Source organism: Harmonia axyridis, chromosome 7 (assembly GCF_914767665.1).
Source record: "Harmonia axyridis chromosome 7, icHarAxyr1.1, whole genome shotgun sequence".
Lineage (NCBI taxonomy): Eukaryota > Metazoa > Arthropoda > Insecta > Coleoptera > Coccinellidae > Harmonia > Harmonia axyridis.
The window spans coordinates 5,656,938-5,679,106 of record NC_059507.1 but is presented as its reverse complement, the minus strand read 5'-3'; the positions used below and the strand labels follow the sequence as shown (position 1 = coordinate 5,679,106).

The window sequence follows — 22,169 nt, the reverse complement described above, 5'->3', positions numbered from 1 at the left end:
TGCTTGAATTTTCCTGTGGTTCTGGCGAACCAATCAAATTGACATTGTTTTTATACATAACATGTAATATTTTGATGGAATCAATTAGAGAAATATCTGTAAAAATCTGTTCGGGGAACGAGTGCTCCAAAAATAATGGAAAAAATAAATCAATTAATCGATCTCACTCTTAAATTATGGAATCGATATTTGTTACAAAAATTAATTCTTATTTTGTAATGCTATAATAATATTGAGAATTTGTCAGAAAACGGAAAATCGAATTTTTTCTATACAACATGGAATTATATGACAGTACCTAATGGTATGATGGTACCAGTCGAAATATTTTACACATTATTTAATTTTGGTTAGGATTTAAAGAGATTCATAAATGATGCCGAGTTAAATATTTATAGAGAAAATTTTACACGTATGGGACAAAGAAGATTATTTTTTAATCCTATGTTTCAAATTGAAAACGATTGCAGTCCTGTGAAATTATCATTTGGTATTTTATTGATTTAACAAACTCCCATATCAAAAAAGCTTGGTTCTTAGAAAAATTTTAAGAAGGTATAGTATATCCAAAGTCACTTGAACTAGTCCATAGAAACGCTTGGCCAGATGTCTCTTTTAAGTGGATCCGCGATCCTCTAAATATCGGGGTTAATTTGAAAGTATTGTTAGGCAATAAATTCACTGGCCCCAAAGGAATTTCTGGAAACTTGGATAACCCTTGTAAAATCGAAATATTCTGGCTTCCTCCAAGTGACTTTGGATATATTATACCAAAAGAAACCAATTCATATGATTCGAATTATTAGATGACTATAATTGAAACACGTCATACCTAAAACATAATGTTTATTTCATTTATTTTAAATTACAGTCTCTCTTTCTTACATTACATTATATTACATTAATTTTTTGGTCTTTTTTGTCAAAAAAACCTGCCTAATATCCCTTCGATCTACGTACTCTCAAAATTCATTTATACATTCAAACGATGAAGCTCAAATTACCAAGGTTTATCATTGAAAACTCAAGCCAAATTTCGAAAGCACATAAACTACCCCAATATAAATTAAATGATGACTAATGTTTATGATTCTTGGTGAATGAAATGATGAAATTGCGATTAAATTTAGGTTTGTTCAACCTAACGAATGAAAAAGCTATGCGTTGTTCTGTAATGTGTATCAAGCTTGGTTTGAACTTTGTCTATATAATTTGAGATCGACCTAGTGGCATTTTTGACCAATTCTAGTCCCAAACTTATTTTCAAATGAAAAATGTCTTTAACCAAATCAAAAACTGAGTGTACTTTGTCATCCAAAGATTCTGTGGCAGTTGAGGTAGTGCTGATAGGCAGATCAGTTGTGAATACATCTGATTTGTCATCGATTGTCGTGGGCATTTCTGTTGTTTCATTGATAATCATGTCAGTTATTTTCTTGTCGCTGTAGATATCATTCTCCATATCATCTACTTCTCTCTTTCTTCGTCTTAATTTCAACATCCTTGGTCCATGCTCTGGAACAGCAGCCGGTGTTACTTCTTCAATGCCTCCTTTAGGAGCGTTACCTACAACAAACTTTTTATCCATATTAATCTCAGAGTCTCTGGTTGGATCCACCTCATTGCTTTTGTAATTGACTAATTGGTAACTGTCTTTATTGAATGAATTTACAAGGTAGCTGTCTTTGGTTGGACCTAAAGGAACACTTTCTACGGTTCCTTGTACCATAACATTTTGTTTGTTATGATTGTGATTATTGAATTTCGGCTGGGCTTGGTAGGTTTTTGTGTTTTGCTGCTGCGATTGATGCTTGTGGTGGTTCTGATGGTTTTGTTGTGGTGGATAATAATTGTTCTGTTTGTGTCCCATAGGTCTTCTTGTAGGTTGTGTGTTGCTGTACAAGCTGCTCTGGAGTTTTTCCAGTGGCATACCAGCAATAACTTTGCCAAAGGCTTCTTCTTCTGCTATACCTCCTGAATAAATATCATTATAGTAATAGGCACCTCCTTTATCCTTCCTGTCAACTTCATAGACTCGCCTAGCAGCTCCAAATGGATACAGAAAATAGCTAGCTAGTCCAGCAGTTACCATTAGTCCGACTAAACCGACACCAAGAGTTGGCATCATTTCTCTTGACAAATAATTGTAAATTTGGGTCCCCAACGGTTTTTCTTTGATATGATTCTTATTCTTCGTTAGCTTAGTAGATGTTGAATTTGTTGTTTTTTCTTGTGGTTTCCTCTTTTTGTTCTTGTTTTTATTTTTCCTAGTTTTATTTTTCTTCTTCTTGTTACCTACTGGCGCTTCTGTTATATTAGAGTCACCTTCTTTGGCTTCTAATGTTAGGTGCTGTGAATCGATAGCATTCTTAATGGTAGTCGAAGAAATAGCTGATGTAGTCTTATCGCCATCCTTTAGGGTAGAAGTTTCTGAATTTGATTTTTCCGTTGTTGTAGTTTTGATGTTTGTCAATCGGTTGAAAAGGGTAACTTTAGTTTTTTCGGTTGGATGCTCAGTTACTTCTTTAATGGAAGTTCCTATAGTTTTCGTATCATTCTTCTTCTTGGCGTTATTGAGTGTGGATGCTTTAATTTTGACCAGAGGTGACGGTTTTGGTTTTCTTGTGGATTCCGAAGCGGCTTTGGTTTTTTGAGTTGAAGGTGTTGTTGGTGTGATTGTTGTTGTTCTTTGTTTGTTTTTGAAAACTGGTTTAACTAACCTTGTATCACTCAATTTGATAACTTTCATATGTTCTGTTTCGCTTTCGTTCGTTGTTTTAGGAGTTGTAGTAGCAGGATCTCCGCTGAGTAGAATCCAAGTTGAAAGACCACTGTTAGTTGTGGGACGTTGTACTTTGTAAAAGCTGAGTTTTTTAGTTGTTTCTTCGAGTTTTATCGAATCTTCATCAACTGGTATGGCAACTCCAGCATGAGAAAACTCCATTTGCTCAACCTTCTCTTTCTTTTTCGTCTGTGCTCTTATTTTAGGTGGTGTCCTCGTATCGAGAACCAAGTCATCTGAAGATTTTCTGATTTCCATGAGTTGATTTCCAGATCTTTCTATCGGCTCGAAGTGAAGAGATCTAAAACAGAGAATTCTAATAAAAATGTTGAATTTTTATAATATGTTCTCAAGAAGTTTTGAATAGCTGATTTCTTTTCAATTCCAACTACTGATCAAATTTATGATTAATTCTTGAGAACCATAAAACTCCTTAGTGTTGATAGAGGCCCAAAAATAAACACACAATTTTCTTCAACATTTATTTACATCTTCAAGTATAACAATTCACAAAAAAGTAAGAAAATTATGGCCAGAATATAGGAATAAATAAATAAATAAATAAATACCTTCACTCATCAAGTTTGCTAAACTTGAAATAGGATAACACCACAAATACTTGATATCATTTCAATTTCAAGATTGATCCAATCCAATATCCTAAACGATTTACTGAATCATTTGAACTGAGAAATATTTGTTAGATTCCACAGACTAGACGTATAATTTCCACTGAGATTTCTCTTGAGAATCTCGCTCTCTTGGAAAATTTTTCAAATATGCGTTTTTATTGATTTCAGTTTCAGATTATTAAACCCGTATTTTCTTCCGAACTGATTTATAGCTTCAGGTATATGATTTAGATTAGCATTATCTACTCTTCTCCTATGTAAGAAATCTTGTACATTTTCCCAAGTCTTTGTATTTTGGTTCCAGAACCAACCATCTGGGTGATGTATTGGTTTGTGTATATGTTTATGATGGGCAACATTAGGTTTATGTTTGGCTTTGATACCAACGAACAAGAACAACAAAGGTATCCACCAAGGAAACAGAGCCAATATTAAGAAAAATCCAAGAAGGAAAAATAGAGCCGCTGGTATGAGGTACAAATAAGGATTCCTCAAGAAACTGAAGAGATAACCAAATTTATTACCAAGCCAATCTACTGCATCCAACATTCCCTTTATGTCTGGCCAACCAAGACCAGAGCTACTACCATCTCCACCATTGCCCCCATTACCTCCATTAGCTCCAGAACCTCCAGTTCCACCAGTTCCAGGAGTTCCTCCAGCTGAATCTGCTTGGACAGGGTCAAACTGTGCAGCTCCATCTGCTACCGGTAGATCTGCTTCAGCCTGACCCACTTCCTCTACTGGATCTTCCACTGCTTCTACTGGTACATCTTCCTCTGGGTTTTCAGCTTGGTAAGTATCAATGGTTGGTGTTCTATCACTTGCAGTATTCTGGTGGAAATGTGAATTGATAACGAGGTTCAAATCTGAACACTCCTGTCTTTGTTGGGGGCTCAATACTGAGCTAGAAATATGTACTGTAGGACATCCACTACTAGCACTTCCAATGGTATCTTTGAGGTTGGTACCCGCAGGTCTCATATCGAGATTGAAGGTGCTCAAAGCGTTTGTTATAGGATTGTTTTCAGCAGCGTCTACTTGCACCGCCTCTAAATCTTCCTCTATCGGCAAGGTATCGATAGGAGGAAGAGCAAAAGTTGGCGAATTCGAACTTATCTCAGGCATTGGGTTGGGATATGGAACTCCGCTTTCATACCAATTCTGCTTTATTTCTTCTAATGTTGGTTTATGTCCGCGCTTTGGAACATATTTTACCTTATTCGGTTTTATTGGTTTGTTTCTGTTATTGGATATACTGCTTGTTAAAGTAGGTTTCCGTCTTGTATTCGAATTAGGTTTTTTCGATGTTACACTGTTATGTAATTCTGTGTAGTTTTTATATCTGTTCCAATCCTTCTTGTTTTTGATTTTGTTGTTTGGCCAACCGAAATTATTGGTCTTGGTGGAAGTTGTTGGGATTGGAGTAGTTGATTTGATCTTGCTGACCCAACCAGGAGTTCTTGAAATTTTTACTGTAGGTTTTCTAGTCGTTTGAAAACTGTTTAAGATCTGAGGAACTTTAGTGAGCTCTATTATTATCGGTTTATTAGTAATGGTTTGGAATTTTGTTGGTTTAGGGGTTATGGTTGGTTTTGGAACTCTTATTTCGAAAACTCCTGGTTTTTTCGCTACATTTTTGTTGTTATTTATATTTTGATTTTTGAAAGAAGAAATATTATTATTTGATAAGGGTTTCAACGTTTGTGTATGTCTAATAGGATTTGTGACGAAATTACTATAAAGAGATGAATTCTTCGAATTAGTGGTTTTTGATTTCGTATTGTTGATATGAATGGAATTTTTTGAAACGTTAATTGGTTTTATTGGATTTGAGTTAGTGGTTTGGGTTTTATTAATTTTATCATTCGAAGGTTTTCTTTCGAAATTTGAATACAGCTGGGGTTTCTTTTTATTGCTGAATTTTCTTGATTCGTCTTCACCTGATTCCTTAGTCAAATCAGTTGAGTTACCTAGAAAACTATCGTTTTTTCTAAAATCGACTGCTCTTAGATTCCTAATTAGTTCGTCTACGTGAAACTGTTGACTTCTTGGACTTTTCGATCGACGGCCTTTGAACTCATCACGTAAGTTGTCATGTAATGAAAAAATTTCTTCGGAATTGCTGATATCAAATATTTGAGGTGTTGTGTGACTATTTGAGAGGAGAAGGAGAGGTAGGGATCTATTGTCATGTAATTCTACTGTTTCTCCGCTGTACCTGGATGTTGTGAAGTCTAGTGGCACACATTGCGCCATTACAAAAGTCATTAAAAACACTACACATCGCGACTTTGCCGACGTCATTTTCACCTGAAAAAGAAAAAAGCAATTAGAATAAATATCTATAAGTTACTATCAAGCTTCAAAAGATGAATGTCAAAAATTTTGGAATATACAGGGTCTTTCACGAGGAACCTCACCCATATTTATACGGGAAACTACTGAACGTATTTTCATGAAATTCAGCACTTATAAGTATTTCACGATGCTGATGAAATCTAAAATATTTTCAAGGCATGAGCACCTCCGGTTTTTCCGGAAATGACGTCAACTTCCGTTTTTCAAATTAGAACACCATTTTTTTATTGCAGAAATAGATTCCTTAGAAAATTTCAAGTTATTTTGATGTAACATTTTTCAGTTTTGGTTGGAAAATTCTCTCTGAGCGGGAAAATTCGAAAAAAAAATCGAAAATAGAACTCCGCTGAAATAAGAATAACTTCGAGGTTTTTGGATGGAAAATTTTCATTTTTGGGATTTTTCAAGATGTAAGATTGATGTATCCATTTTGAAAATCGAAATCGCGATTCATGATACAGGGGGTGAAAAAATCGCTTTCAAAGTTAGGGATGACAAAATCGTGAAAAATCAATTTTTCAAATTAGAACCCCATTTTTTTATGGCAGATATTGAATCTACGTTAAAAAATAATGTGAGTGTATGCATCACACCCTTGCCCTAAAATGGATATTTTCTGAGTTATTCACAAAAAACTGTTTTTCGTCTTGAATTTTCAGCTATTTCTTTTCCCTTCACGCCAAAAAGATGAAATTTTCAGGAACGAGTCAGAAATGCGTTCAGGTTTGTTTAGATTTTTAGATTGATGGTTTTGAAACTCAATTTGGTTTTTAAACACTTTTGCAGATCTCTTCCTCCCGATGAAATAAGAAGAGCAACGCACGAAGCATTCCTGAGACGTATAAATAAATGTCTAGAAATTAACGGTCAAAACTTGAGCATCTTCTCTAGTTATAACTGCGAGAGTTTGCCATGGTTCTCCTAATAGTAACTTGAAGTCGGTTTCAAGAAGGGGTGAAAAATCTACAGCATGGTTCAAATAACAGTTCCTGAAAATTTCATCTTTTTGGCGTGAAGGGAAAAGAAATAGCTGAAAATTCAAGACGAAAAACAGTTTTTTGTGAATAACTCAGAAAATATCCGTTTTAGGGCAAGGGTGTGATGCTTACACTCACATTATTTTTTAACGTAGATTCAATATCTGCCATAAAAAAATGGGGTTCTAATTTGAAAAAATTGATTTTTCACGATTTTGTCATCCCTAACTTTGAAAGCGATTTTTTCACCCCCTGTATCATGAATCGCGATTTCGATTTTTAAAGTGGATACATCAATCTTACATCTTGAAAAATCCCAAAAATGAAAATTTTCCATCCAAAAACCTCGAAGTTATTCTTGTTTCAGCGGAGTTCTATTTTCGATTTTTTTTTCGAATTTTCCCGCTCAGAGAGAATTTTCCAACCAAAACTGAAAAATGTTACATCAAAATAACTTGAAATTTTCTAAGGAATCTATTTCTGCAATAAAAAAATGGTGTTCTAATTTGAAAAACGGAAGTTGACGTCATTTCCGGAAAAACCGGAGGTGCTCATGCCTTGAAAATATTTTAGATTTCATCAGCATCGGGAAATACTTATAAGTGCTGAATTTCATGAAAATACGTTCAGTAGTTTCCCGTATAAATATGGGTGAGGTTCCTCGTGAAAGACCCTGTATAGTTAGGTAAGTCTGGGCCGAGATTTTGAAGGATATATTCAATGTTGTTTGAAAAATGGGTAAAAACGTGTTTGGTGTATTAAGAAAACACTGTAAGACCTAGAAATTTGAAATGTTCTTGAAAAAAATACGTAACATAACTTTAAGGTTGGCCAGTTTTTTTCTTGATTTTTTTGTAAGTATTTTTATGCCTATTGGTAAACAATTATCATATTGACAAATTTGCAGTATTTTTTTAGTGAACAATTCCAACGTTACATTATTGGAAATAAACAAACATAATACTGAAGCAATGACGCATATACCTAAAAGAAGAGGTGTTGGACAAGAAGAAGCTGTTAAATTATGCTGTTTACCGCTACGGGCAACGACTTCGTAGCCTTTCTTTATCTTGGAGTCTCAGTCCAGGGTCGGATCAAAAAATTTGCATATATGTAGTGTTATTCGATCAACAAATATGGATAGAAAGAATAACAATAAAACCTTTATAGTTATACCATAAATGAATAATTTTTGCATCAAGTGGTTCTTTCTGAGTATATCTTTTCAAATGACCATAAGATTCAATTGTTGTATTGACCCAAATGATGATACAATATAGTTAGATACAGAATGACCCATTTGAAACTGTCGAGCCAGATTTTAATGAGAGTATGACTTTTTTCCGGAAATCGCAGGGATAGCCCATTTTGGTTTATTATTTTCAATAATAAACCCAAGGAATCGTTCGAAGAAATAAATAAAAAATTAGAACCAAAAAATGTTAACAGTTTACGTTTTGGAATGTATAGAATGAAAAAAAATCCTTTCGTCCTGCATCTCGGAAACTTTGAGAGTTATTGGCATGAAATAAGTAGTTATACCACATTGATCCTCCAAGTTCATGACCACGATCCATGAATTTTGAAGGCAAAAGAATCGAGGACTCAAATTTTGAAACATTTCATTTGCAGAAATCGATTACGCACAATCCTTCTACCTTAAATATTTATATTTTTTACAGATAATAGATAAATCTGTGACAGAACGAATACCAACATATAATAATGAAAAATTACCATGAAATGTGTGAAACTAAGAAATTCCCGGACAACTTTGTTCTAACGGGTGTTTTTTTTCGAGGTATATAACTTTAAGTTAGCATTACTGTTCAAGATGGCGACCGATTTAACAGCTGTCAATTGATTTATTCTCAGTTTGGTTTGGCAATTCATCATGAATAGACTCACGCCTGAACAACGCTTGCAAATAATGCAATTTTATTTCGAAAATAATGGTTCTGTGCGGAATACGTATCGCGCACTACGTCCATTTTATTTTGTTTAGCGATGAAGCGCACTTCTGGTTGAATGGCTACGTCAACAAACAAAACTGCCGCATTTGGAGTGAAGCTAATCCTCAAGTGTATATCGAAACACCGTTACATCCAGAAAAACTGACTGTTTGGTGCGCTTTATGGGCTGGTGGAATCATTGGTCCGTACTTCTTCAAAAACGACGATGACCAGAACGTTACAGTCAATGGTGATCGGTATAGAGCCATGATTACTAACTTTTTCATTCCTGAATTGAACAACCATGATGTCCAGGAGCTGTGGTTCCAACAAGACGGCGCAACATGTCACACAGCTCGTGCCACAATCGATTTATTGAAAGACAAGTTTGGTGACCGCCTAATTTCACGTTTTGGACCTGTGAATTGGCCTCCAAGATCTTGTGATTTAACACCGCTAGACTACTTTCTGTCGGGCTATGTGAAGTCATTGGTCTATGCGGATAAGCCACAAACCCTTGACCATTTGGAAGACAACATTTGCCTTGTTATTGCCGATATACGGCTACAAATGTTGGAAAAAGTCATCGAAAATTGGACGTCCAGATTGGACTACATCCGAGCCAGCCGTGACGGTCATATGCCAGAAATCATATTTAAAATGTAATGCCACAAGATTATCTTGCGGATAAATGAAATTCTTGTCAATCGAATAATCCATCGTTGTTTTATTGCAATTTAAAGTTCTATAGCTCTAAAAAAACACCCTTTACAGGGTATGGCACTTATGACAGAATGAACTGATTTGCAACAGAATTATAGAAAATATACTCGCGAGAATTCTCAGAGACTATCTATTGGTCTCCCAGTCAGTGAAACATTGATTTTCCGAAAATCGACAAATTTTTCTGAGGCCTTCCCTGATTACTTCCAACAATGATGTCCCTGACCATACCTCGAGCCAATGTATGAAAGTGGAACAAGAATTTTACCATTTAATGGACCGCTGAACTGTACCTTCCGATAACCATCCTCTGATGGAGGATTGTGGCGTGTTGTACTTTTGACGATTAAGTAGATCGTGAATTGGAAACTAGAATTGTTCTTGCATACCGGTCTGTATCAATATGAGGTAATAAAATGCCCTAGCTAGAGGATATACAGAAAATGCATGCATCTTAGAGGTCAAGGTTGTGTTAATGTTGTTCAGTTGTTCTGAGCTTATCTGATGAAAGAGTTAATTGGCTATTTTTTGTCGGTAATCATTTTTGGGTTAATATTTTCATAAATGAAATTTTGCAATCGTTATAGAAAAAAAAAGGATAAAAAAATCCGCTTCTATTTTCGTCAAAAAGCTACCTTTCAAAGATTTTTCATGAATCAGAAACACCCTACTTTGCTTCCTTCCCAACAATTCTTGAGGTATAGGTTTTCCTATATAGAGTGTTACTAAATTGGAGGTACAAAAGAAAATGAGAGATTTCTTGAATAATAAAAAAAAACATGGTCCTGCAAACGCTTTATTTTCAAGATACCGATGTGTTTTGTAGTCCTACTTTTTTGTGATGATTATAACAGTATATCGAATCTACATTGATCTTCGCTACAGATTCTGTAAATAAGTACCAATTAATTAATTTATTCATAACAGCTAACTAACTGGACCTTTAAAATAATTTGGATTTTCTTGAGGATTACCTACTAGAGAATTGTTTGAAATTTTTTTCTCGAAATCGATACCAGATACGAAAAAACTACATAATACCAAAAAGTGTAGTGCTGGACCAAAGTTTCTCTTTAGTTTTTTCTAAAATATCAGTGGTCCAACAAAAAAAGTTATGGAGGGAAGAAGCAGGCACTGTTCCAGAAAAATATCACCTTGTAGATTAGCATTCAAAATTAGCATATCACATGATGTTAACTTTGAATTGGAATATCTATGCCAAATTTAACTTGAATATCTTTTGGAGAGAGAAAATATCTGGAAAACCAAACTTTAACACCCTGTATCTCGAGAACAAAGCGTTGGCAGGCCCATGTTCAGAGGACTTTTCCCAAAATGATCCGAGGTAATTTTCGTTTGTACTTCCAATTCAGGAACCCATCTATTTTTCTTTCCTAGAGCGAAATAAGCAGTTTGTTTATTACCTCCTATCATCTATCTATAGGTACTAATTGAGTTTTTGATTTATTTTATTGTATTCAAATTATATTTTATTAGGCGGAAATCCGCTCCAAGAATGGATATCACTATTTATTCAGGTTGCAAAGTTCGTTGTATCGATTGGAATTTGTATTGATTTACATTGATTGAGTTAAGTTGTCCTTTGAATACAAAATATCCAAAGTAAATTTTGATTTTTTTCTTTTTCATTTCATTTTATTTTCTTCGTTTGGTATCTCTTTTTGTTAGTGGAGTTTGAAATCTAAATGTTCTGTGATTTGTGGTATTTATATCTATGTACCCATAGAACTTTTATAATCATTCAAATGTATCATGTAGGTAATGTGATAATGTAGGCACCAAATTTGCCATAATAATAATAATGACGAATAACTGAACTACAATTTGTCAGCAGTCATGAAGATTCCCGATGATGGCCCAGATTAGCAAGGAAGTTCTGCTATAAGATTATGACTAATCTTGTAGTTATTGTGAGAGATTGTATGTCACGTTTTTGTGCTTTATTAACTAGGTCGATTTGTTCAGTACTTATTCGTTACTCAGGTACTCTCACACGAAGATTTTTGATTTTCATTAATCCACAATGAAAAATCAAGCAGTTACTCAACTGTGCCGAAAAAAAAATCAGAATGATTTTCAGTGCAGCTCTCATAGTTTATACTCTAGCGATCCTCAAATCTGAATCTTATGAGCGCTAAATATTACCTATCAAATATATGATTAAAGAAAATGATTCTCTATTCGGAAATATTCAGAAGCTTCTGAGCGCTCGTCATTCAAGTGCTAATTGCACCCTTTGAGAGCACATAGCAGTTATGAGGTATATCTAAGAGTGCAATCGAATCATGAATGAACTCAAAAGCCATTGACTTCAGTCAGTACATTCCTTATTTATTTTTCGATATTCTTCTTGAGTTTTCTATGGTTCTGATGATGCTTTTTACACAAAATTCTGTATGGGGCTTGAAATGGTATTTCTATATTCACGCTACTCAATTGGATCTGTTATCACGTAAATATTGGGCGTTTTTTCCCAATATTCTTCTTGAGTTTTTTATGATTAGATATGATGTGACCTGCTTGAAATTTTGCACTGAGCTTGATATTGCTATTTCATATTAACATCCAAAATGTCAGCTCAAAATGAAAAAAAAGTAAAAAGAGAGCTCTCCTCGAAAATTATAAGACTTGATTACATGAAATTTATTGCAAAAGTGGTTATTATTCTGATATGATCCTTGCCAATAAAGAATTTGATTCGTGAATTTCAAAATTGAAGAATTAAGAAGTCGAACTTACAAATAATACAATAGGAATATATATAATACGTTATATTATTTGTGTTTTTGCATATGTTATCCAATAATTTTGAAATATGGTTAAATTTTCTTCACATGCAATACATACATTACTTAGTGAATTTAAATTGATTGATATTTAATACAGCATAGAAATACTTGTAATATTTGAATCGAGAGCTTTCTATAGGAACAAAAAAGCAATTTATCATAAAATTATTGTATCGCATCGTTCTTTCACGACGGAGAATCAGATCAAGAAATTTTAAAGACTAAAAACCAACTAATCAAAGAAATTCAATCCTGTGAAACTATGAATATGAGATGATTAAGAACCGTTGATTTCTCAGTTACAATACTTCGAATCTTCGACTGTTTACCTTACCACCTGTTTTTCCGTTAGCTGAAGAATATACAGGGTGGCCACTTTTTCAATGGGATTGTATTGGTAACTTTTAAACCATAAGAGTTAGAAGGTCGGTCAAATGAAGAAAAAGTTGCATTCATAGGAGCATTGTCAAGCAGTTCAAACAAATCGAAATTATCAGGGCCGGTTATTGAGATATCATAGGAAAAGTAAATTCTGTCATTTTGACTTTTCTTTTTTTCCTACTTTATTTCAAATATTATCAAAAAATGTTACAGGAATTTTTTATTCGACAGTAAATTGTTCCAATTTGACGTAATCAGATTTCTTATCCAACGTTTCGTGCTCTCTGGGCCACCCTCAACCTAATTTTTTTCAATACTACGGACCTGTTTATTTTATGACACTTTTCGAAATAACTTTTAACGCTGAATTCAACGATATATCATACAATATCATTCAAAGTTGATTTTCAGATGATTTTGACCCTTATCCAATTTTCTTTCGGTCGGATCTGTAGTGAATGCAATTTATCAAAAACTGCTGTTAATAAAATAGTCAAGAGACGCGAATACAATGATTTTAAATTTGAATACCAAGCCTTGCAAAACTTATATCATAATGATATCAAAATAAAGTTCGATTCTGTAATTTGTTTCAACGGAACAAATGACAAATCCAACAATAGTGATTTCTCGCGAGATTGAGAATGTATTGGAAGGTATTCAAGAAGACAAAATAAGCAAATGTATAAGAAGTATTGGTTCCGGAACCGTTAAGTGCATTTTACAAAATGTTGGACATTTTGAACACTTACTTCATTCATATTCATTTACTTTCGAACAATCATTCGATTTTTCTTTCATTGAATGATAATTCGTTTAATTATTATGAATTGAAATATGTAAATAATTAATACTTGTTTCTTGATTTGATTCTGATATGTTCCATTTAGTTCGAGATGAGTAAGATGATTTTCTCATCGAAATGTATTGCATGTTGTTAATTAAACTAAAGGTACCTAAATGTAATACAGATCCGACCCAAAGAAATTTGGATAAGGGTCGAAATCACCTGAAAATCAACTTTGAATGACATTGTATGGTATATCGTTGAATTCAGCGTTAAAAGTTATTTCGAAAAGTGTCATAAAACATACAGGTCCGTATTGAAAAAAATGAGGTTGAGGGTGGCCCAGAGAGCACGAAACGTTGGATACGAAATCTGATTAAGTCTAATTGAGAACAATTTACTGTCGAATAAAAAATTCCTGTAACATTTTTTGATAATATTTGAAATAAAGTGGGAAAAAAAGAAAAATCAAAATGACAGAATTCACTTTTCTTATGATATCTCAATAACCGGCCCTGATAATCTCGATTTGTTTGAACTGCTTGACAATGCTCCTATGAATGCAACTTTTTCTCCATTTGACCGACCTTCTAACTCTTATGTTTTAAAAGTTACCAATACAATCCCATTGAAAAAGTGGCCACCCTGTATGTAATAGACTCTTCGAAAAATTTGTAGCGAGTTCAGAAAACAGTTTTCCTCGTAAATGTAAATCAAATTGCCAACAAATTCCTATAGTGTCTAACTTACCGTCGTTGTGAGTGTGTCGAAGATGAAGATACGGCACTTGGCACTGGTACATCCGAAGAACTACTGCTGTAGGAACCCTGGTGGTGGATGGCCTAGCGCTCAACATAGCGGTACCCATGACTGGCACCTGAAAACCCAATGCTACGTATTATTAGGTTATTATAACTATTACGTACGAAATATTTCATAAAACTCATTGGATCAATGGGTGTTGAAAAACACACGGTGTTTTGGGAGCTTCAAATGGTTACGGGTTTTCCTAGAGGTACCGTTAGTCCAAATAAATAATAGGTGGATATACAGGATGTCCCAGTGAAAACGAGCCAACCCCCGATATTTGTCATAAGTTATTTTTGTGTCGAACTTTCTATTAACATAATTTAATTATACTCCCAAATATCTTGGAGATTTACTTGATCCTTCTTTGAATTTCAAGGTCCATTTGGAAAATTCAGAGCCCCCCCAACTGCGCGTGCAACGCGTGCACCGCACGCGGGCGCCATTCTAAAAGGGCGCCAAAACCTCTTATAGACCGCATGAAGAACCGATGGACCAAAGGTTTTCGAAAAAGATTCTTTCAAATTTTTTAAAAAATTTTTTTTCCAAACTTCTTTCTTGCAATTTATACGAGTTTCTGAACGTCGCAATCGCTATGAAATAGCCAGATATTGGTTTGCAAAAACGCATACTCGATGCTAATCTGAGGGCATTTTTTGCGCCATGTGCTGCACACAGCTTAAATTTAACTGAAAATGATGCTGCTAAGGTTTCAAATGAAAGAGTGGACTCTTTTGATATTGTACAAGAACTTTATATATATTTCTCTTCATCCACAAAAAGATTGGAACGTTATAAAATTTCTTATGATGTTTCATTCCAGATTAATATTGTAAGCAAAATGATGCAAAGTGACATTAAAGTGTGCCAAAACTATTTGAAGAATTTAGTTGATCATTTCAAAAGTTATAGGGATGATAATGTTCTCGAGGAAAAACTAGCGGCTGCTCTTGAGATAGATCAAGGTTTTTCTCTATTATATACTGTAAGACGAAAGTATAAACCAAAACTGTTCGATTATGAACAGACGGATGAGGCACCTCCAAGATCCAAAAATCTCTTTTGAAAATAAATTCCTTTTTGAATAATTGATCAAACACTAATTTCCTTAAATAGTAGGTTTGATATGATATCTGATTACGATAACATTTTTTGTTTTATTTGTGATATTCTCAAATTAAATGATAGATAAATATCTATTAAAATGCTGTCATGCTCTTCAACAAAAGCTAACTGATCAGGAAAAAAAGAGGCTGACGTGAAAGAAAATGATTTATTCAACGAGATAAAAGCCCTAAGATTGTTTTCATTATCTGAAGCGAAAATCCTCTTGAAATTCTACAATATATTTTTGAGAATAATCTTACTTCTTCTCTACAGAATCTTAGTATTGCCTCAAGAATCCTTCTCACTTTACCTGCGTCTGTTGCTTCTCACTTTACCTGTGTCTGTTGTTGTGAGAGATCATTCACTAAATTAAAAATAATTGAAAACTATTTGAAGTCTACCATGTCATAAGAAAGATTTTCTGGATTGGCAATCTTAGATATAGAGCAAGAGATACTCGATAAAATTGATTGATTATATTAAAAAATTTGCAACAGCATCTAGAAAAACATCCATTCAATTTCTGGGTGGATCCTAATTAAATGTTTATGCCTTTATGAATAATTTAAAGAAGAATACAGCTTAAGTTTTGAAACACATTCAAAATGTATTATGTTACAACTAACATCATAAGGTTCTTAAGGCAATGAAGGTTGCTGATAGATTTTCAACCATTCTACACTAAATTTTTAACAAAAAAAAAAAAATTCCGATTATCCAACAGTGCTTTTCTCCACCTCCCTCCTTTAAGGGGCGCCAAAAAATATGTTCCGCACGCTGGCGTTGATGTCCCTTGCGGGGGCCCTGGGAAAATTTGAGTATGAAATTGAAGCGAGGAGTAATATTCTTCAAGAATTAGCTGGTTCTTCAGGGGGTGCTGATGACAGCACTCTTCGTACGGCAGCTTTGACCTTGGTGTTTTCTGCTGCTGAATAATGTTATTCTATTTGGTTCAATAGTATCATACTAATGTTCATAAAAATTATACACAACTTAACGTTTCTATGGGAATCATCAGTGGAACTAATAGATACACACCTTTACATTGGTTACCAGTGCTATAACATATACTTCAGCCTCATATTCGTAGACAGGTTGCAGTCAAAAACTCTTGGGATTAATTTAATTTCTACCCGAACTCATTTTCAATTGTATCTTACCTCTAAGATATTACTAGAACTGCCAGATTAAAGTCACATAAAACTTTATTGATCAATACTTCCCTTCAATCTAATGAAAGTGATAAGGAAATTTAGCGTTCGGAATGGACTTCTTGTAATGGCTTCAACAAAAGTCTAATCGTTGATTCTTCAGAGGAAGTTCTAGGTTTCAATCTTCCCAGGAAGATTTAGTGTAGGTACTTTGAATCGACTTAGGACTGGTCATGGTTTTTACAATATTATGCTCTTCAAATGGCATTCTATTGAAAGCTCACTAGGTGGTAAGTGTGGTGTAGAAGAAACCATCGACCACTTGTTGAAGAGTTGTCGAATTTATAAATTTCATGGTGGTTTCCAAGCTATTCATTCAGTTTCAAGTTTTTTTAGAATGTGTCCCTAACACAATGGAAACATTGGAAACTTTAACATTCATTACTTTTTTACGTTTAATTTATTTTTGGTTTTCAAATTTAATCCTATTATAACTTGGCATTCAGGTAAAAGAAACAATACTTGGAAAATATTCGTCATTTCTTAAAAAATTCAAAAAAAAATATACGGTGGTCCAAAGAAAAAATGAAAGATCTGACAACAATGTACCACCAAAATATCGACTATATCACAAGATCTTTGCGCACAAAAATAAAAAAAAATCTTTTATAATCGATATAAATGAGGCGTTCCATCCAACTTAAAACAGAAGTCACTATATAGGCAACTAAAAATACTTCATTACGATGCATCAATCTGTCCTAAATTCCAATATTACGGAGGGCATTCAAAAAGTATTATAGCGAAGGAATTGATAATTCAAACTCTGCATATATTTGTGACTTCAACGCTTGCAGCCTTAATTCTGTTATGGTTACACTGACGCTTCCGATTTTCCCAGTCTACTGAAGATGGTGGAAACGTCTGGGATAAAAAAAATTGATCTGAAATATATTTTTTTCAACAGAAACTTTGAAATCGATGACGAAATTTTTTTTATCTCTGAATTTTTCTCTACCTTCAGTAGATTCAAAAATTCCAAAGCAATATAAGAGATTTACGACTACAAGCATTCAAGTCACATATATATGCGAACTTATTATCATTTCCTTCAATATATTCTTTATGATTGACCTCTGTAAGATTGGAATTTAGCACAGATTGATGCGTCGTGGTTGCATAATCAAGTATTTTCATTTCAGTTGTCTCTATTGAATACAGTTTGAGATTATTATTATTGTGAAGAAAATGGGAGAAATTTCTCAGTAAATATGGAGATCCAGCGTTCAGTAGAATTCGACATATGCAAAACTCGTGAATTTCACCTTTATACACATGCTCCTTTATCTGGAAAAGCTTGATTTTGTAACGGACTATCTACTGGTAAAATTCAATATCCGTACCAAGTTTTATTGAAATCGGATAAAAATTGTGAAAGTTAAGGATGTTGAAAGAATGAGGACATACAGACCGACCGACAGACAGAAGGTAACGAAACCCGCGTTTCATGGGATGTATTGAATGATTTTGCGAGTAGAGATGATGAAAACGTAGTCCAACAATTTTTTTACCAGTATTTCAGTATTTTTTCGAATGTAGACAGTACATTGATAAGAAGAATATTTATACAACGTCATCTTAATAGCTCAGATGTTTTAATTCTTAAAAGTGGTCAGATGCCAATGCTATATAAAATATCTTATTGGAAAACCCTGTATAATGAATAATCTACGAACAAATGGATCCGTTGTTGGAACCACTATTATTTCCCAAACTTTACGGTAGGTATTCATTTTATGGCCTCCTGTAATTCAGATGATTCAGTAATAGCCTAGATTTGATTAATTACAGGAATTGGCAAGCAAACAAATGGCAATAAAATGCTATACCTATACTAGAAACGAAAAATATTAGGGTCAATATAAACCCGAGAAAGTTTTTCAACCGGATTCGATAATATGATATGAGGTTCCAAGAAATTTGGTGCATTTCACTTGGAATTTCCAGCTATTTGCATAATTACCGCTGAAACTGGAAATAGAGGCAACTTGTTGTTTCTAACTGTCTATTTTCTACTAATATTCCAGATATTCACCAGAACTAGGAACAAATGACATTGCACCGTCTTTGGCATAAAGACTTAGGTCTTAAACAGCAGCAAATGTGCAAATTGGTCATGGGAAATTTCATTGATTTCTTCTCAATGAAATGAACATAAGATGAATCCTCTTATTTATTTGGTTGCCGATAATTTTTCCATCAAGTTATTCAAAGAATAAGAGAGAAGACATACATTTTCATTTTCTTCATACTCTTTATAGCTTTTCATACCAAAAATTTTATGTTGATACATGAAGAATACGGAAAAAAGAACATTTTAAACATCTTCAAGGACACTTCCTCAAAATTACCATCATTAAAAGAAAGTTCTTATAATTAAGTACGATTAGAGTTAATCATTGAACATCTCGGTAAATATTATCTCATCTCTTCATTTTTTGACAGAACGTTTAAGCATCATCATTGTCGAATTATTAGATTGTTTCATATTACGCGCATCAAGAGATTTGAGCACATTACCGCACAGCATTATAAATGAATAGCCCATTTTCACAAAGAAAAAATTATTATGACACATTTCGTGTTATGTTACTCTAATCAATAAAGACACATCTTTACGGTCTGTTTCCTTTAACCCAACGGTGTCAATTGAGACTAGAATTCATTCAATTCATGAAATAAGCGAGCATGTAATTGAATTTTTCTATTTTACAAGCAATAGAGACTCCGTTGAGTACCTATATTTTATTGAAGGTTCAAATTGTTCAAAACTACATTTGGCTCCAAATCGTCAAAAAAGCTATCTAATGATGCAATATTATACTGGTTGTGCCATTAGAAATAAGGAATCAGAAGTCTGAATCACCCTGTATAGGTAACTTTTTCAGCAAATTGGTTTCTGCTGGCGAATTATAGTTCCAAATCTACTAAATCGAAGTCACGACTTCAATTTTGTTGTGGTGAATAAAGAAATATTTCGAACAACTAGGTGAACTACTGGCAATGAATATTTGACCTTAACCTTCTTCCTACAGTTACAATTGGAATTGTGTAATGGTGTAAGTGATATTTGCCACAAACGAGAGTATTTTTGGTTTAGTAAGATAGTTCCAATCTATAGGAATGTTCAGTGAAAAAATGTATGTCAGTATAAGGCTAACTGTATAGTAGTATAGTCCTGAATACAAATTCCAATTTCCATATAAAAAGTGAGCTTGACTTCGATATGCAAAGAATGTACCTTAGATGTGGGTTGAAAATAAAATAAATGTTCTACGACTAATAGCTATGTACGAAATTTCATTGAAATCTTCTAGTTCACGAGTTTTTTCGAATTTATATGCAGAAAACAACTCTGTTTGCTGTTGATACTAAAAAGATTTGAAAATAAATTTTCAAAAAAATATTGATTCACCGAACAAAAAATATCGAATAAATTAAATTAATGAATAGCAATATCCTTATCGTAACCTTATCTCGTCTTTCTAAACCAAGAAGACACAACGAGAAATATTGAAATATGTTATTTCAATAGAAAATAAAAAAAATCATTTCAATAAATGGTATTTCCAGAATAAATTTCAAGCTTAGCAATTACCTACATTAATAAATTGTATGTATTAATGTGGAAAGTAATTTGAAGACGTTTTATGTTCCGAAAAACTGATTTATCAGATATATGGATAAAGAAATCGAAAGTTGTAAACATAATCATCGTGTTGGTAAATTAATTCACAATTGAAGAAATAAATATATGTTTAAAAGCAGTAACTTTCAATTTATGTTATTGTCTTGAAATTAATGATGGCGAGAATTGATCGATCTTGGATTTTATCATATACAGGGTGTGAATTAATGTAACAAGTAGATCCATCCCCAAAAGAAAATTTATGTGAAAAATATTCTAATATTTCATTGAAAATATTATCTGGTATGTATTCATTTCAAGACACTTAAAGTAGGAGGTGCCATGAAAATAAAACAACAACAAGGAATCACCCTTTGAGTTGTTTCACAGTTATCAACTTACACTCTGTAGGTATTATATACCCATTACATTCAAAAAGGTGCCGTAAAGAATTACTTATACAACCTAAATTATAGCTCATTCGGTACTATTGACTTTAATAGGTAGCTGCTAAGTGAAGGAACATTTTTATTATGTGTTATTTTGAAACAATGCTATTGAAACTAAACGAAACAATGATACACTGTTCATAAAATCTTTATACTTCGATTCTTTTTCTGAAGAGATAATTCTCTATCTATTGATTTACCTTTTTTTTTAGAAACTTAAGACATTCTTTGGAATTCAGACATCCGTCTTGAATTCGCAACCTGTTTTAAGTTTGGTGAAATCTTTTGTAGAATATTAACAGTATCATAAATCATTGCAATATGTAGGAACATACGTGACTAGAATTATGTATTTACTCTGAAAGATCAATTGTTAAAGTAGCTTGTTCCTAATTCATTTCCTTCAGTGAAATTTTTTAGGTTCAAATTTTCATTTCGAATATTACAAAAACTTTATAACGAAATGTTGGTGAAATGAATCTGTAAAAGGTTTTTGATCAGTTTTTCAACTTTTTTTCATATCCATCATATCAATTAAAGCCTCATTATAATCCTTGCACGAGTACCATACAATTGTTATAATTAATTCGAATGAGACCTCTGCTTCGAATCTAGAACCAAAAACTGGTATGGATTGAATTTTATAATTTTTTAAAGAACTGGGTTATGATCTCATTATTTTCAAAGATGTACAATTTCTTATAGATACGTATTTACAAAGGGTATGTAACAAATAAAATATATTCTGTAATTCTGAACTTATTATTTTTTATGACTTCCAACCCTCAAAAGTTTTCGGAAAATATTTTTAAATTAATAAATTTTGTAGAGTTGGTACTCACGTCATCCCAGTCCGTAGCCTTAAGTACTCAAATCCAACTGCCCTTGCAATTTTTCGAAACTACATCCATAAAAAAAGGGTTATGAAGATCAACACACACAGAGCACAGAAATTTCTTTTCACATTCTTTGGTCAGTAGAAAACTGGTCACTCCACAATTCCCAATATCTCAATAAACAGGTAAAGAGATGCTGCGTTACTTTTTTAATTATTCTAAAGGCGCATTAGCTATCTTGATCAGCTGAACGATTATCTTCATCGAAAACAAAATCACAATCACGTTTTAAGATGTTAATCATAGGCTTGTTCTTGCGGTTACTATCAGACATCAAGCAAGAATAACAGAAAGAGAGAATGTATTTTGCAGGCACCTCTTCAAGCAAGATCAGTGGGGACAGGTTACTTGTTTCGATTCTTAAGTTGCCGATGAAGAAGTCTTGCAAGCCCCACTTGATTCATGTACGAGCCAAATGTAGAAAGTGATACACCCTAGGTTGATACTTAATTGGGTACCACATCAAATTAGCATTCCATTTAACCAGCGTTGTTATATTAGTCCTTGAGATAACAGCTCTTCGTAGTCAGTCAGAGAGATTTCAGGAAGTTTCAGAAAGAAGTTAAAGTTCATACATTCCTTGGTATCTAAATGATTGAATTAAAATGAACGATTATTTTCGAATCAGCCAATCAATTGAATCAATGTCAAGGTTGATGGAATTCT

The 22,169-nt window shown here is 33.4% G+C and overlaps 1 protein-coding gene across 2 annotated transcripts; it reads right to left on the bottom strand.

Annotated features, from left to right (window-relative positions):
• Positions 1–829: 829 nt before the first annotated feature.
• Positions 830–21,855, bottom strand: LOC123684032 (general transcriptional corepressor trfA-like). 2 transcript variants are annotated; one of them, XM_045623125.1, is made up of 4 exons: positions 21,450–21,855; positions 14,156–14,282; positions 5,636–5,727; positions 830–3,083 (listed from the first exon to the last, which is right to left on the bottom strand). In XM_045623125.1, exons 3-4 carry the CDS (start codon positions 5,719–5,721, stop codon positions 1,142–1,144), a joined length of 2,028 nt encoding a protein of 675 aa, XP_045479081.1. In that variant the 5' UTR covers positions 5,722–5,727; positions 14,156–14,282; positions 21,450–21,855; the 3' UTR covers positions 830–1,141. The 2 variants fall into 2 exon arrangements, with proteins under 2 accessions (XP_045479081.1, XP_045479080.1); XM_045623124.1 differs by lacking the exon at positions 830–3,083 and having other exon boundaries at positions 3,251–5,727; positions 21,450–21,851.
• Between the last annotated feature and the right edge of the window lie 314 nt (positions 21,856–22,169).

Bases quoted from the DNA above. Each gene is read 5' to 3' on its own strand.
- LOC123684032 (XM_045623124.1), bottom strand. From the start codon at position 5,721: ATGACGTCGGCAAAGTCGCGATGTGTAGTGTTTTTAATGACTTTTGTA.